At 44.9% G+C, this 17,115-nt stretch overlaps 1 protein-coding gene across 8 annotated transcripts in view; it reads right to left on the reverse strand.

Moving 5' to 3' along the window:
- The window catches only part of LOC149357476 (uncharacterized), a 30,615-nt gene extending 16,863 nt beyond the window's left edge, over positions 1 to 13,752 (reverse strand). For 3 of the 8 annotated variants that reach the window (XM_089584736.1, XM_089584735.1, XM_089584734.1), the window contains exons 1-3: positions 5,629 to 5,778; positions 5,140 to 5,202; positions 4,520 to 4,594 (exon numbers count right to left, since the gene is read on the reverse strand). In XM_089584736.1, the coding sequence (XP_089440862.1) occupies positions 4,520 to 4,594; positions 5,140 to 5,202; positions 5,629 to 5,756 (266 nt within the window). In that variant the 5' untranslated portion in view covers positions 5,757 to 5,778. The other 5 variants (XM_089584733.1, XM_089584737.1, XM_089584738.1 and 2 more) reach the window with 4 other exon arrangements.
- Positions 13,753 to 17,115: the final 3,363 nt, after the last annotated feature.

The following is a 17,115-nucleotide window of genomic DNA, read 5'->3' on the forward strand; positions in this document are numbered from 1 at the left end:
CCACACGCAGAAAAGCATGCAGCTTTGTTAGTAACAACTTCCTAACCAGTAAGAAATGGTTAATTCTTAACTTTCAGTCAGATGAGGCATCTATACCGCATTTTCGATGCGAAGAGCGCCATTTTAACCAGCCTTATTGACAGGTACTCTCGACTTATGTGCTGACATGCGAGTTTATGCCTACTTTTTCGACTTGTAAAGCAGGAACAGCCATATTTTCTGGAAAATCGTTTTTACATCACATTTGAACAACATTCCCGATATATTGTGCTCACTAAGAATGTTTATATTCAGATGAAACTTTAATTACTTTGCAAGTGTTATCGCCATCGTCACTTCCGATAATGGCATTAAATGTGGACGTGTAGCACCAACTCCGGAAATAATGGCATTAACAATCTAAGGCCGTAAGCATTTACTGCCATTTCTTGTGCGCGTGTGGCACGGGTATAAGACATTTATTCAAAATAATATTATTGCTAAAATTTGGATGCACACTGGAATAGATTTAATTTAGTGATTTTGAGCATGCAAATTGCACGGAGCAACCTTAAATATCAACAAGCCCAGCCTAACTTCTAATACATTTTCATCGCCAAATGATAGCTCCACAACTTTTCAAAAATTTTCACAAACGGAAGTAGAAACAACTCACTGTAGAAGAGTTATCGTCCCCATCATCGGTTGAATGATCAAAAAAAAAATTGGAGAAAACACTTAAGCTTTGCTCTAAGCATACGACACGATAGAGCTAATGAGTTAATGACCATATATAAGGAATTGGTCATTCTCAACTTTACATTCATAGGTCTCTGGGAGTCCTCACACCACTCCTTGTGCCATGATGCAGTGGTTAATGGATGCACCACTGCCCTGCAATGGCAGGTGCTGCCATCGGTGAATCTTTTGCGAGCCAAGTTGCTCTTCCTGTGCAATCTTTCACGATTAACCATTAACTTAGCTGCCACTTGCCAGGGCAATTAGTTTGCTCACAATTCGGTGGGCAGCTTGTGATGACACCACAAGGTCACGTGACCCAGGTAGCCCACCTAGGCTGCTTTTGTGAGGCTGGCTGCCTATTTACCACACCACCCCATTTATCGATCCACGCCGACGACACCCGAATTTCTGCACAGCAGAAGCCTTAATGCTATCGCGTTTTATCAAATCTGGGCACGGCTCTGAATCTTGACTGTAATCAGCTGCACATCCTTATTTATGCCACTGTGAAATAGGCAACACTGTCGCTGGAGGACTCCTCTTTAGACAACCAACGGCCTGACAATCCAATTGAGAACTAGCTGCGCTGAAGAAGCCTGAACATTATGCAACTACAAAACAATCCTTGCAGGAAGCCTCATTAAAGCATAACTCGGTGGAGACCAAGACTCGCTTACAGAGGTTCACATAGTATGAGAAGCACCGTATTTACTCGCACAATGATCGCACTTTTTTAAATTGACGCAAACTCAGGGATGCGATCATTATGTGGGGGAAAATTTTCTACAAAAAATTTTTGAGCACCGAAAACGCAAACAAGTTGCAGGTCAGACCCTTGTCACACGAGCATGCTTAACTGTGAGTTTTGCTAAATACTGTATATGCTACCAAAGGTAGCAGAGTTGCGCGTAGGTCCACCATCTTGCCTGTCAAGCAACCGAAGTTATTCGGTGAAGCTGCACTCCGTTTCTGCAGGCGACATGCATAGCGCATCACCGATCAACTGCGGGTGCTTTTCCAAGGTTTGTAGGCCACTTTTTCGCTTAATCACAAACAGAGCATCGAAACAGCTGACTGCGCAACACAATCAAGTAATAGAGGAAAGAAAAAAAAGTGCTGCTCTTTCTAGTGCTGTACGTGAGCTGCAGGAGCAGGCGATTTACACAGCTGCCTTCCTCGAACTCTTTACTTGTAACTTAACAACACTCAGTATTTTAGATACACCGTACAAATACAGCATTCATCTTTGCGGCAACATTTATTCACCAGAACTGCGTCAAAAAACCAGTTTATACCCCCTTTATTGAATCTGAAACTCCTACAAAAAGTTACAAGCCAGAACTCTAAAAAATACAGTATAAAATCCAGAATACAGTTTACTCAAAACTGGATGAATGTTAACTTCTGAAACAATCAGATGCCTAAACATGTTTTCCATCACTTGAAAGTTGTTTTTCATTCAGGTTTTATGCCAACAAGGATAAATACGCACTGCAGAGCTCTATTTTAGCATTTAAACAGTGTAAACGAAAAAGTGCAGAGCCGCAAGTCTAGCCTGTTTTCGGTAAAGAAATCTCAATCCAACTTTTAGCAAAAAAAATGTTAATAAAGTGCCTGTACTTGAACAAAACACGCTCACTGTGCAACATAACCAGATTTTTTATCTAGTAAGCTGTACCCAGTTCATGCTCTGCTTTAGATAGAAAACTGCACTAAATATAAGGTCTACACCAAATTATGTGTAGCAGCTCTCAATATCCAGGTTCTCCGAGATCATATCACTTATGAATCAGCGATCAACTGCCAATGGTATTGAAACTCGGGAACACCTTTAGATTTCCTCCGGACCCGTACCATCGACCTTCCAGAAGGCACAGGGTATCACAGCCACACTTTAAGAAAGCTGTTTCGTTGGGTGCCTTTGAACTCTGGTGACTCGAAATGTAACCTTTAAGAGTGGCGAACTGCAGTTCATTTCTCAAAAGGGAGTTATAGGTGTACTATGTAATAAAGCAAAAAACCAGTTAAATCCTTATATTTTACATCACGGCACATTCTCTCTCTTCTGTATGCTTTAACCTAGTGGTGATCTACAATGTTGATTTGTTGGTTTATGGGGTTTAACGTCCCGAAGCAACTCACGCTAGGACAGATGCCGTAGTGAAGGGCTCCAGAAATTTTGACCACCTGGGGTTCTTTAACGTGCACCGACATCGCCCAGTACATGGGCCTCTAGAATTTAGCCTCCATCGAAATTCGACCGCCGCGGCCAGGATCGAACACACGTGTTTCGGGTCAGCAGCCGAGCACCAAAACTACTGAGCCATCGCAGCCGGTGTGTCGACATCCCGAGCCGTGCATTATTAGGAAAAGAATATGAACTATCTTTTCTATACCAGTTTGTGAAAAGGCAGTGGTGTGCATTCCATGCAAAAAACTGGCAATTCCAGCGACGTTTGCATAAATCTAACAGCTCACACACATCTGCAAAAATTCAGGAGGCTTGCAGCAGCCTTTTAACTTCCCCCCATGGATGCACAGCCAACAAAAGCACCTTGCTGTGAGTCAAGCAATTCCACCTGAACAATACTTGATGTAAATGGCACTTGAGTGAAAATTGATGTCTCTTAAGGCATCCTTGCCTACAAACCTGTCAGTAATGGTACCAAGATCAACAGCTGCTGCTGTGAGGTGTTGCTCTTTGAGAACTGTATAGTTTAATTCCAAAATAACACACAAACCTTGTAGGTGAATGAGAACACCACAGCATTTCATTTCAGGAGAGCAAGCTGCTGGGCTAGTTGGTGAAGCATGTTAAATAGAATTCAGCACAAAAAAAAAGACAAGGGACGAATTAAGAGACACAGAGCGATCGTGAACGTCTCTGTGTCTCTTACTTCGTCCCTTGTCTGTTTTTTTTGCGCTGAATTCTATTTAACAGCATTTCATGATTGCAGACACAGACAATTCACAAAACAAACACTGTGGAAGTACGCTTAGATTTATTTATCACATTGTGACGCGTGGCAACCAAGCATTCAGAAAAGAGAAAAAAAAGCATTCGTAGCAACCACTGAAGTCAGCGGCGAATGACGGAGCGGGGAATGACGGTATACAGTAAAACGCTTTGCCACTTTCCGAACGATTGGTGCAGCTGGGAGCTGAGCACCCAGTCATTCTGATGGAACTGTGATGGAATAGCTGCAGTGCTAGAGCTACGGATGTGAACAGCACCGAACAGACAGCGGCTGGATAGTGGAAAAGCTTCAAACTTGGCAGTCTGTCAATCCAGTCAGTTGCAGCGGTGGCGTTGGGAATTACAAAAAAGGATCCCGAAAATGCAAACAAGTTGCAGGCAACTTGGTTAAGTTTAGTTTCCACGGTTTAGCATAACCACGTTTAGACTGCCCGTGTGACTGCAGGTCAACCAGCAGCAACGTTTCACCATCAGCAACTTTTCAACCAACATCAGAACAAAAATGCCGGCTGGCAGAGCAAGATGGTCATCTGCACATGCCATCTGTGAAGTACGATCATCGGCTAAACTTGGCACATAAATTGCAGCGGCAAGTTTGGGGTGGGATCATTATGCGAGTAAATACCGTACATATCTAGGGAGCACTTGGCTTTACGCCATTCGGATTAGGAGTGCTGAAGTTCAGTAATGAGGTTTTAGGCTGCAGCTGCCCCTTCTAATCCAACTGATGCACCTCCCAGAGGCATGTGCACTGCATTGTTTTAATAAAACATCACATGCATGCTTCTGAAAGAAAAAACAAATGATTTCATGGATACTCACCCCTGTAGTTCATGATGGAAAAGACATTGGAGATAGGCCTTCACACCAGTTGAGGGTTTTTCAGTTGCAGGGGAGCTGAAAAGGAAGAAACGAAGAAGTGCATGTTCGAACACAGCCATTAAACTTATCTTGTAGTTGAGGAGTTGCCCACCAAGCTTAAAAGCACTCAATTTAAAAATCTGAGAAAAAGAATCTACCACGTAACTAAGTCAAGCAAGTTTACTCAGCTACTGACCTGGTCAAGAGTGAATGCATAAGCAGCCATTACGCACGTGAAAAGGACCACTTTTGAAATTGTACAGTTGTAGCAAATTCATTGATAATCATTTACACACTGAAATGCCAGCTGAAAATGACCTCAATTACCTTCTATTTGGTCTAAAGCTGAAAATGCAACTTAGTGTTTGTGGGGTTTCTAGTTGTGGTTTTGTTGCGATTGTGGCTTGTTAAGAAAAGTCAGGTACTGATATCCTACCAAAGTTTTAATAAATGAAGGGCATGGCCTTTCCTTTAGTTCTTGGAAGTTTTTATCGTTAGTGCTGGCAAAGAGACCTTAAATGATTTCGGTGCAACTTTTCATGTCTTCCTCTTCACATCAAAGATCACTCGTAGACACTCACACCGATGGGCGTTGTGCCTCTTCTCGTCTCCCCTTGACGCGACGTAGGTATTCTAGACGACGTCTGCAAAATATTTAGAACACAAAATCCTTAAATTCCTGGCCCGACAGAAAGTGACACACAGATGCATGAAAGACATGTTCCTACAATGAAACTGTTCTGTTGGACAAAAAAAAGACATCCAAAAATAATATATATAATGCTGATCCCCTCGCCCTATCATTAATGTAACTGCTGCCTGCCACGGTGGGCAGTTTGCTCTATCTGATAGGCAGGTTGTGATGACACCGCAATGTCACATGACTCAACTGCCTTTCAGGATCCTCTCCGGGCGCCACCTGTCAGAGTCATGCTCGTTATTTTTTTGCTCACAATGCTGATGCCAGATTTTCTTGGTAACAGGGCCTTTAATGTTATTAGTTTAAAATATCATAAATGATAGGATCCATTATACAATAACTGATATGAAATTTAAAGCAAGGTGCTCACATTGGTAGGACTGCACCAATGTGCCGTTCCCAAGCATAGGATAGCAAGCTCATGGAAGCGCCATACGTGTCACTTCCACTATCAACTGAGGAGGACATCCTCTTCTCTATGGGCATGTGCAGCACCATTGCAGTGAAGGTTAGCGCAGTGTACATTACGTGGTAGTCCAGCGTTGAGGACACGGGACTGTGCGACCTGGTTCCGCAAAACCTGCGACAGGCCGAGCATCGGTCCAGCAGAATGCCGCAATGTTTCTCGTGGGAAGCAAGGACTTCATGGCTTGTGCACAGACTGGATCTAGGAAGATGGCACCGTTCTGGCTTCCAACTCTGCACATGGAAAAGCAACAATCCTTTGAGGAACCATTCATGCTAACCGAGGCAGACTCCCCAGGCCGTCTTTGTGTCTGGTTACTAAACAAAACCAGCACATTACAAATCAAAGCAAATGATAAGGAGCACCCCTACTCAAGAATGTCCTAATAAAACCTATACTAAGCCACCGCATGCTCTTTGATCATGGTAGTTGTCATGCCTAGGTAATGAAGCCTGCCTTGCTCCCTCCCCACAGCAAAGAAGTTTCCACAAGCAATCAAATTTTGTTCTTTACTCATTTGCGCCACAGACTTGATGCTTGCCTCTAGTATTTGACTGGCTGATGACAAAATAGATGCACCACTGAATTTGGAAAAATGGAAATAAGGTAAAGCTAGATCCGCATGCAGACCAAAGTGCGTATTCCAGGTCAAGCTCGGCACATGGAGGACAGTTCGTGTGAAGCTCGAATTTCTCTTACGCAATGAACTGCTCAAGCCCAGCTGAAGGTCGACATAATCCACCAAAATAAAGGATTATGGGAATGTTTTTTTTATTATTGTTCACCTGTGGTGTTGATCTCACACACGGTGCTCTGCCACTAGGTGACTGCTGTCCATTCTTCTGCTTTCGGGGCTATTTATGTGGAGTGTAAACTAACCTTCAGGGTGTTCACCAGTGCCACTTCCTTTCATAGCGGCGGACGTAGTCCATTCTGTATTATCGCGAGCTCCACATGGAATGTGATCAAACGGTGGCATCAAGAATACCAAAGGCTATCTATTGCATAGAAAAGGAAAGCATCACTTATGTTCCTTTCTTTTGGTGATTGTTGGCGTCCTTCATGTACGTCATAACGAGCCTTTCTTTTTCCCTTCTCGTATCTGCTCAATTGCAGTACCATGGCTCACAAGTGGAGGAAGGTACGGGCTACCAAAACGCACAGCACAAGCTCAAGCAACTGCGTGCACTCGGTAGAAACAAAACTGTCTGAGCGCCAAGGGAGCGTCAGGGTCAGTTCTTATATGCCTTCGGTATAGCACAATAGAATGCACACGAAATTCATATTGAAAGCCATCGTGCTGGCTGAGGCTCAGAAATAAGCCATTAGAGGATATTCCTACAATGTAAATATATATCAGCCTGAACAGGAGCATAAATGGCTGTCTGCTTTAACTTCATCATGAAAGAGTCCCATAAGCAGGAGGAAGGAAAAATGAGATCCCATTTTTTTGCTGTCACGAACCAAGGGGCAAACCATAGCATTCACAATTACTGCTTTTCCAAACAGGAGTACATCGGTTTCGATATTTTTTCAGACCCTGATGGATTTTAGAAACTCCTTTCTTAGCGTCTGCCCACCACCTAGTGGCAGCTGCAGGTTTGCCACACATGCAAGTTGCAGGTGATGACACTGGCTTCCTCGTCGCTGCATGTCCACTTATCGCCTCTGTTCTTGCTGCTTCAGGCAAGTTTGTCATGATACAAGACATCGAGTCGCCTCGCGTACCATTCTGCTGCATAGACTCTGCCTCTAAAGCCACCAAAGTGTTCGTGGACCACTTGGTGTTGCTTTGCCTGTGCCGCCAGTGCGCGAGAGGCCTAGCTCCTTCGGACCAACACATCTGTGTATGACACGTCGGCCTCGACGCAGCTGCCACCTTACCACCCACTTCTCCATGCATGCTTGCCGTGATGCAAGAGATTCGACACGATCGACCTGGGCACTAGCACACCGCAGTGAACATGCATCGTCTATGCAGCACACAAATAAATGCTGGCAGCTGCCATCTCCCTACGTTGGCATGGCAGTGTGTGCATGACGCATCAGTTTCATGTGAACCTGCTGGGATATAAAAGACCATATTATCCATCGTTCTGTATAGGCGTAAGCAGTACTGAACTTTCCTTTGATGTCACTGATCCCCACGCACTAAATGCCACTTTCTCTCCAGTGTGCAGCGACATGCTGTGAACCCCGTACGAAATTTGGGTGTAACGAGACAAAATGCTTCATCATCGACTCGAGGAGACAATTCACATAGCAGTATCAAAATATTTATTCTTGCATGCGACTGGATACTGTGTATGGCAGTAGTCATGGCTGTTTACGTTAATATGTACAGCTGGTAGTAAAATAAGTTTCTCATCCAAATGCTAGCTTTTTGAATTTAGTTAATACGCAGATTAATTACCTTGATTCACCTGTATTCTGACGTTCACCAAAACTACTATTATCATACTGCATAAGCTCTTTTTACATAAAAAAGCCTATTTTAAAAAATTAGTGGCGGGCTTCCCGCAATACCTTGTATATAGACTCAGTCTGGCAGCCCCCCACTTTCCAGCATCCAAAAGGTATTTAAATTCGCAGCAGGTTAGTGTTAGAACGGGTGGCTTTTTTTTATATGGCTTCGATGCCTATGAATACATGACAAGATATACAATTAAAATGCGAACTGCGTAGCCTGCTGTGTCCATCAATTTATGCCAACTGGAAACATCTCTAGCTGATCATAATGAGCAACAGTAATGATTAAACGGTGGGGGAAAATGTTCACAACCTAACCTCATGTTCCAAGCTGTCACCTGTAGCAACATCGCTGCTTCCAGATAATTAAACGTATTTGTGCAGATGTGTTATTCTACGCTCTCATGCAGAAGTCCAATATTATGCACAGGGCGACAAGGCGCATACTAGAACACCCTGCAGGGAAGTGGTATACAAAGAATTCTGTTCATCTGTGCTCCGTGAGCACTGCATGCATGCGTCTGAAAAGCTGCGTCCAGTGGACGCGCTGTGCATCTACCTTTTTTGTTCTCTGGATGGAGAGTCTGCTGGTCAACGTGGTTACGCGATGCAGGTATTCCACACAGACTGGCAAGTCTTCATTCCCGGTGCACCAAGAGACACAGCCAGGAAGCCTGCAGTGGTAATTACAGACCGCAATTTTTCCCAGTACTGACGAGCGAAGTGTCCGGGAACCAATTTTGGCATGCTAAGTAGAAAGTGTCAATTAGGACTGAGGATGTGACAAGCCTCGCTGACAGCAGCTAAAACCTAACTCACATAACTAGACACGTTAAATGATTGCTATACATTACGTTCACCCCAAGCTTAGCTTTAGTGCATTCTCTATTCCCTAAAGCATAAATTGTTTCGTTTCGTTAAGCCGACAATAGTAACCGAAAAATGATAAAATCGTAGCTTCATTGTGCAGGCCTTCCAAACCTACAGAACTGTCTTCTGCCCCCCCCCCCCTCCCCCCCCGCCCCGGTCCCTGTGGCGTTTTGCAGCTAAGCCCACAGTCGCGTGGAGTCAAAATGAAAAAACACCGTGTGTTTTGCGATGGCAGTGCAAGTTAAAGGACCCTAATTGGTCGAAATAAATTCCTAGTCGTTCACTACAGCATCTCTAAAAGGCCAGCAGCTGCAGTACATTACATCCCACATAACACTACATGCACTGTCATTCTGCACACCAAAAACCTATACTATTAGGATATTCACTGCGTGCATGTTTAGCGGTATGCTCATTATTTCCCAGTAAAGTTAACACATACATCATATGAGGAAAAAGCCACAGCTCATTCTAGAATAACTTGTAGTTACATTTACACCCCAATGGTAACTGTATTGCGACTTTATGGCACTTTTACAGCAGTATGCAAACAATCAAAATGCTGAATGAGTGCACACGCCTGCTTTTGGCTGAGTCATGAACATTGCTGCCATCCACGGTCATACCCCAGCTTAGTGTTCAACCTGCCTTTTAATGTTGCTCTTGATGTTGAATATTACAATCTGAATATTGCATTGCATATTTTTGGGCAGCTGGCTGTGTCAACAGTACCGTCTGCTGAAGCAGTGAAGGCAAGAAAAATACTACAGTATTTTGTTTTTGGTCTTGGATACTGTTTGATCTTAATGGTGTGTTTTGGTGTGGCTGGCCATGCCAGGAATGCTTTCTCATACAGCAGTAAAGATGGGCAAATACATATACTAAAAAGTTTGAGTTCTTGACCCTGAATGCAAAATTCACTATCAAAACGTGTTCATAATGATGACCACACTAACAATGTCTTTTGAATCACAGCTCGAAGAGCCATTCATAAAGGTGGCAGAAACAGAGAGGGTGCCTATAGTAGCATGGCAGGGGAGGATTTCCTATGCAAAGCATGAAAGCCTTAAAAAAAAATGTCCAAGAAATCATAACGAAAACAGCGCAAACTTCACGAAGGATGCAGAAAGGGGAGAGGAGAGACAGGCAAGAAATACATGTTTCAAATGGGACTGCCCCTTTTAAGAATGACCCATAAATCCACCCTTGTAGCCTACAACACACCATGTTTCACATCCACATATCTAGTTCGGTGCATACTAATTAATACACATGACTGTACCTTTTCGGACTATTACTAGAAGGGTAGGAGTACCTATAGCGGCTGCAGTATAGGTTTCAGTGTTGTTCATTATTTCAATGCTGTTTGTCATGTTTAACGTGCAGAGCTGCTGTTTAACATGTAGAGCTGCTGCTGTACACTACAATTTCCTGTACTTGGTGAAATACTAGCTTGCAGTGTCATTCACTTCACTTTATTCACCTTAAAGACCACCTTCAGGGGGTATTACATAACGTGTGGGATAATATATGCAGTAACAAGTACAAGTCATTCTCTTTGAATTATAAGTATATTTCATGAGAAATGGCATTAGGCAGGCAGAATTCTTTTACCCTAATTTCTTTGGGGTACTTGCCTGAATCGATAAAAAGAAAGTCGGATATGGGCATAGTCAGCGGTGACGATGAAACAAAACTAGCGATTGCACCGGTGGCGCCATCTCGTTTGTCGACCGTAGAGATTCGGCAAAGGAAGGGGGTGCTTTGCAGAGGATTTGAAGACGCTGCTTCAACTGCTTTATCAATGACCACAAGAAACAGTTTGGCCAAAACTCCCCTCAATCTTTCATGAAAAAGTGTCTTCAAACTTTCCGCAAAAGCAACCCTCACCATTCTCCTTTGACGATTCTCCATGGCTGACAAGCGAGATGGCACCACCGGTACAACCGCTGAGAAAACACCTAGTTTTGTTCCGTCGTGGCCACACACGATGCGAATATACAACTTTTTTTTTATCAATTCAGGCAAGTAGCCAAAGCAAATGTAGCATAAGACAATTCTTTTGACCTAATGCCATTTCTGTGCGAAATTTGAGCTCGAAGAACTCGCCACTGTAGCTGAGAAAAGCATTCTACGGAAGCGGCACGGATAAAATTCTAATAAAAGAATCTTTAGGAAGCATTTAATATTTAAGCGAAAGAGCACATCGATCGATGCAAAGCATGACGAGTTAATTTTTTTCACCGCCCACCAGTTATGCTCTGCCGCTGTGCCAGCTGTCATCAGTTTTCAAGGCGCATGGACAGGAATCCTCGGAACGAGTCGACAACTGTTCGATGTGCAGCTGTTGCTTTCATGTCATTTTTGATGCACAGTAAATGGCTCAATGGCAACGAAGCCTGGTGCTGTTGTCCAGATGAAACAGTCCAAAAAAATGTGTCATCAGCACAGCTGCCATAGTAATCATATATCCCAAATTGCCTTTAGGACAAAGGCCTACTGAGTGAAGGAGGTTAGAGACCTTTAAGCCGAATGCCTTTTAAAGGATTTTTGGTCAAAGACCTTTAGGGTAAACGCATTTGACAAAGGCCTGCACCCTAAATGCTTTCGACATAAAGGCCCTTACCTAAGCACCTTCAACCTAATGCCTGCAACCTAAACACGTGCACTGTAAAGATCATCAACCTAAAGGCCTCTAATCTAAATGCATGCACTATGAAGGTCTTCAACCTAAATACCTGTCTTCAGAGACCTCTGAGACATCAAAACTACTTACTAACAAATATGGTTAACTAGCAGCCCACGATGAGAGAGAATGCTTTTGAATTCACAGCATGTAGTCTTAAGTGGCCTCATTAATTTGCACTTTAAATTCTAGTTATTAAAGTGATGCTTTGTTAAAATCTACCTGTGGCTTCCAGTGACTGCACTGGTGTAAATTCATTCATTCTGGCACTGAACCCATTACTGCAGAAAGCTCGAAAACTGGAAGCTGTATCAATGTGTCTAGCACTGAAGAATACTCAAAGCATAAAGGCTCGAAAGAAAAAATCAGCCCCTTCTCACCATCGAATGCCCTCCAGCAGCTGGTAGTCTCTGCGTCGATCAGCCGCTGTCCCGATGCCGAGGCAGGAATGCCCAGTCTTGCGAAGGGGACCTCCAAGGTAGTTTCTGATGGGTGATTTAAGAATGTGCATTAACATCACCGAAAATGCTACACATGACTATTTTCATGCTGCAGAAATCCAAGTAAAAAATGGAGTTCCTACCATTTACGAAGGCAAAGCTGTCGGCGCGGCCGCCACGTCTGAGCACGTTACGGCACGCCGGGACGGCGGCCTGAAGACATACTATACTGCCAGTGGCAGTATTTGTGGCGAGCACAACCCAGAAAATTCGCCGAGTGCTCCGGCGAGACAGCGAAAACAGCAGCAGCCGGGTCGAGCCGACGGCGCGGAGGCGGCCGGTTGCATCCCTTCCTGACGGGGAGGCCGACCCCCTCGCTCTCGGCGTCGCCATCGCTACCCGGTTGGGGGGGGGGGGAGGGAACGCCAGTCCGTTGGCCGCCATCTTGACGCCGGGCGGGGAAAGAGACCGCCATCTTGAACTGAAACAGGACAGAAAAGACCGCCATCTTGCAATGAAGCCGGGCAGGGAAGGAGACCGCCATCTTGAACTGGAACAGGAAAGGAAAGACCGCCATTTTGAAATTCTCGCAGAGGACGAGACCCTCTTGTGCCTGACGACGCTGTGAAACGGCGTCTACTTCTAGAACGCATAGCTGCTGCATTATTTTATCGGTGTGTTCCTCTTCCTGAGCAATCTCCATTGCCTTCTTGATCGTAACATTCTCGACGAGTTAAATGAACCGGCGACGAAATTATGTGACTGCAAGCTGCAAAGGATTTGATCTTGCACCATGATGTCGGTAGCGGCCAAACTTGAACGATTTGGAGAGCCGTTGGACATCGCGAATGTATTCGGCAGTTCGCTCAGCAGGTCTCTGCACACTGCGTTTGAAATGAACGCGGCTGAAATATTCGCTTTGTTCTTCTTGAAAGTGCATGTCTAGTATTTGAAGGGCCGCTTTGTATACGTCCGGTGCCTCAGAGTCACCTGTCCCTATGTCGATTCTATCCTGCGTCTCTTCCTCGATGAAGCTCTAGCAGACATTGATGCCTTCTTCCCACAGCGCGTTGAGCAGAAGCGCTTTCTTGTGGTCCGGCGTTGCGGTCTTGGCGGCGGCGTCGTAGGGCCTGGAAAACACGTCGCCATTTGAGACAAGGAATAGCCGGGGCATGACCAGAAGGGTGCCGGAGGTATTGCCAAGTTCATCTTGCAGAAGGAGCAAGCGGAACGAGGGGGTCAGGACAGCCGTGCAGAAGGCGCCGCAGTAGCGTCGATAGGTCACGCAGACGACGTTGAATTCACGTCAAAAAACAGCCAAGTGCAAAAATGCTGCGTGAAAGTAGGTCAGCAGAAGTAGTAGATGTAGCAGAGAAGTAAGTAAAATTTTCTCACTCACGTATAGGCATGATGCATGTGGATGGATCCTCGTCGCCAAAATGTGTCGGGCGCGGCCGCCATGCCGGAACACGTTAGGGCACGCCGGGACGGCAGCCTGTATAAAGACATCGACGCTAACGCTGAACGACGTTGAGAGAGTCACCGTTTATTCAGAGCGCGGCGCGTTAAATAGACTGAGCGACGCCAATACAGCGCCCCCATGGGGTGAGCAATCTGTGGTCCCGAAAGCGAAACCAAGTTAAAACACTAATAGCTTTTGGATCGAGAAACGGGCGTCGAGTTAGATGAACAGCAAATTTTAAAGCGGAAGGCTTTAATGCCTGATCGTTGTAAGCAAGAGTTGTTGACAGAAATATCACGCTTTTCAATTGGTCGAAGTGGTCGTGACGTCACAATGCGCGAATTTCGAATGCGGCCAATTGTACTTTGGTTAGTAACCATGCAACCAATTACAGGGATGGTGTAGTGATGTTCCAAGTAAAATAAATCAATAAATAAAAGCGAGTAGGAAATTGGTCGAGTTGGGGAATCGACCCAGGCACTCTGGAGTGAGAGATGAGCATGCTAACCTATCCGCTGTGGCAGCTCGATGGTTTGGAATGAACAAAAAAGGCGCGTCTAGTGAATACTGTGTTTTCGATCACTCCCATCTTTCTCCCTTCCCTGGCAGAAAAATTAAAAAGAAAGAAAACAGAACAACAAGAAATTGAAAAGGAAAAATTAAAGGAATAAAAACTAAGAAAAATAAAAATGTTGAAAAATAAATAAATATTTATAAAGCACAAAATTAAAGAAATGAATGCAAACCAGTGCGCAAGGAAAGGCTCTCGCCTTGCAGCACTTCAGAGAGCCAAAGTGCTCTCTGAATTTTTTGTCTCGTGCTTCAAAGTTTTGCTATAGGTGCCAAAGTTCAGCCACAGCTTTTCGCCTCTCCTTCCCCGCTGTGCTTTCCAAGCCTTCGACAGGCAAATAAATGTGGCCACGGTGTCCTGACTTTGCACGCACAGCATTGATGCCGCCTGACTGGCGACCTCAATACCACGCGTCCAAAGAACGATATGTTAAACAGCAGCACACACACTATATTATTCAAGTTCACTATAACACATATGCACGTCACTAAACTGGTTGCGTTCTAGTTATCTGTCCCTGCCAGTCTAGCTGGGGTGAAATTTCCGACCTACATCTTGACACCTACACGCAAGCTGCAGCGTTCGCCAGCGGCGTTCGCAGGCCCCGAGGCACCGCTTGCGACGCAGCGCACTCACCGAAGCTAGGGCTGGTCGAATGCAGCCATGGAACGAACACGTGGAAACAGAGCCGAGCGGCGACCTTCACGGCAGCTGGTTGTCGTCCCCAAGGAACGAGCGGAGACCCTTCCAGAGCGTAGCTGTTGGCTGGCCGACAGATCCAATGTGCCACAGCGACGCAGTTACGTCCACGTCACTGTTCGATCAGCGCCTTTCTACACTGCTGCGCTGTTTGCACGTGGTGCGCTTCTTCGCAGTCGCCTTTTCTTTCTGCTTTTAGTTGTGGACTTACCCGAATCCGAATCCAGTGCGCCTGCTTCTCGATATTCACTATTCTAGTTGACTATAATATTCACATTTGGCTGGTGGCGCCAAGTTGCCTCACTGATCACCGTCAGTGAGACCAGCGCCTCCTTGATTTTTTACAATTCCAGCCGCATCACCCGCTTCGTAATGTGAGCCGTCGGTACGCCTCATTTCAGTTAGTTGCCGCGCTGCGGCGCTCCCCACTGCTTGCGTCATGCTTGCGAATTAGATACAAGCCATCGGGTCGCCCCGCGCAGCACTCTGCTGCACAGACTCTGCTTCTGAAGCCACCAACGTGTTCGCGGACCACTTGATGTTGCTTTGCCTGTGCCGCCAGTGCGCGAGAGGCCTAGATCCCTCGGGCCAACACAGCGGTGTGTTCGGCCTCGACGCAGCTGCCACCTTACCGCCTACTTCTCTATGCATGCTTGCTGTGATACAAGAGGTTCGACACGATCGACCTGGAGCACACCGCATTGAACATGCATCATCTGCGCAGCACACAAATGCTCCCAGCTGCCGTCTACCCATGTCGACATGGCAGTGTGTGTAAGACGCATCGGTTTCACGTGAACCTGCTGGGATATAAACGACAGTATTAATCATCGTTCTGTATAGGGGTAAGCCGTACTGAACTTTCCTTGCACTAAATGCCCATCCCCATGCACTAAATCCCCATGCACTAAAAGCCCCTCCCTCTCCAGTGTGCAGCGACATGCTATGAAGCCTGTAAAGAATTTGGGTGCAACGAGACGAAATGCTTCATCATCGACTCGAGGAGCCAATTCACATAGCAGTATCAAAAAATTTATTCTTGCATGCGAGTGGAAAATGTGCATGGCAGTACAGTCGTGGCTGTTTACAGTAATATGTACTTACAGCTGGTAGTACCAACATTCTTGACGGTATTGGTGAGAGCCACCAAAACAAGGATAAGGGACGAACACACAGGACGAAGCGCTTCGTCCTGTGTGTTCGTCGTTCTTCCGCACTATGATAGCGCTCACCAATACCTTCAAAAATGTATTTCCAACTAGCCCCCGTAGCAGATCTTTTGTGTTTAATTTCCAGTATAAAGAGTTTTTGATCCAAACGCTAGCTTTCTGAATTTAGTGAATACGCAAATTAGTTACCTTGATTCACCTGTTCTCTGACGTTCACCAAAACTGCTATTATCTCTATTTGATTTATAACAAATCGTTGGCAACAGGCAATTTACCGGATGACTGGAAAATTGCTCATGTGGTTCCTGTTCACAAGGGTGGTCCCAAAAAAGAAGTTGGTAATTATAGACCTATATCACTAACATCAATAGCATGTAAGATTCTTGAACATATCCTATATACAGAGGTAATGAGACACATAGCTCAAAACAAATTGTTAATTGAAGAACAGCATGGGTTTCGCAAGGGGTTGTCTTGCACGACCCAGTTGGTCGAGTTTTATCACGACTTAGCATCAGGTGTTGTTGCGGGGGGACAAATTGACTGTGCTTTTTTAGATTTTCACAAGGCTTTTGATACAGTGTCACACTCACTCCTTGTTAACAAGCTTCATTTATTAAATATTCACTCTTCTGTACTTAAATGGATTCAAGATTATTTGTTTCAGCGGCGACAATGTGTTGTTTTAAATGGGAAACGTTCAGGCTACGTAAATGTTACATCGGGCGTTCCGCAAGGCTCGGTTTTGGGACCACTCTTGTTCTTGGTTTATGTAAACGACATTTCTGATGGAATTTCATCTTCTGTGCGGTTATTTGCTGATGACTGCGTTGTGTACAGAAAAATTGTTACTGACAACGATGTTTCATGCTTACAAACAGACCTAACAAGAATTGAATCATGGTGTTCCACTTGGAAAATGAATTTAAATGTCAAAAAGTGCATTCATGTTTGTTTTACTAGAAAGAAAAAACCTACTGATTCTCGATACATGATTAACAACGAACTAATACGTAAAGAGGCAG

Source organism: Amblyomma mixtum, chromosome 3 (genome assembly GCF_055824585.1).
Source record: "Amblyomma mixtum isolate Tamu chromosome 3, ASM5582458v1, whole genome shotgun sequence".
NCBI classification, from domain to species: domain Eukaryota; kingdom Metazoa; phylum Arthropoda; class Arachnida; order Ixodida; family Ixodidae; genus Amblyomma; species Amblyomma mixtum.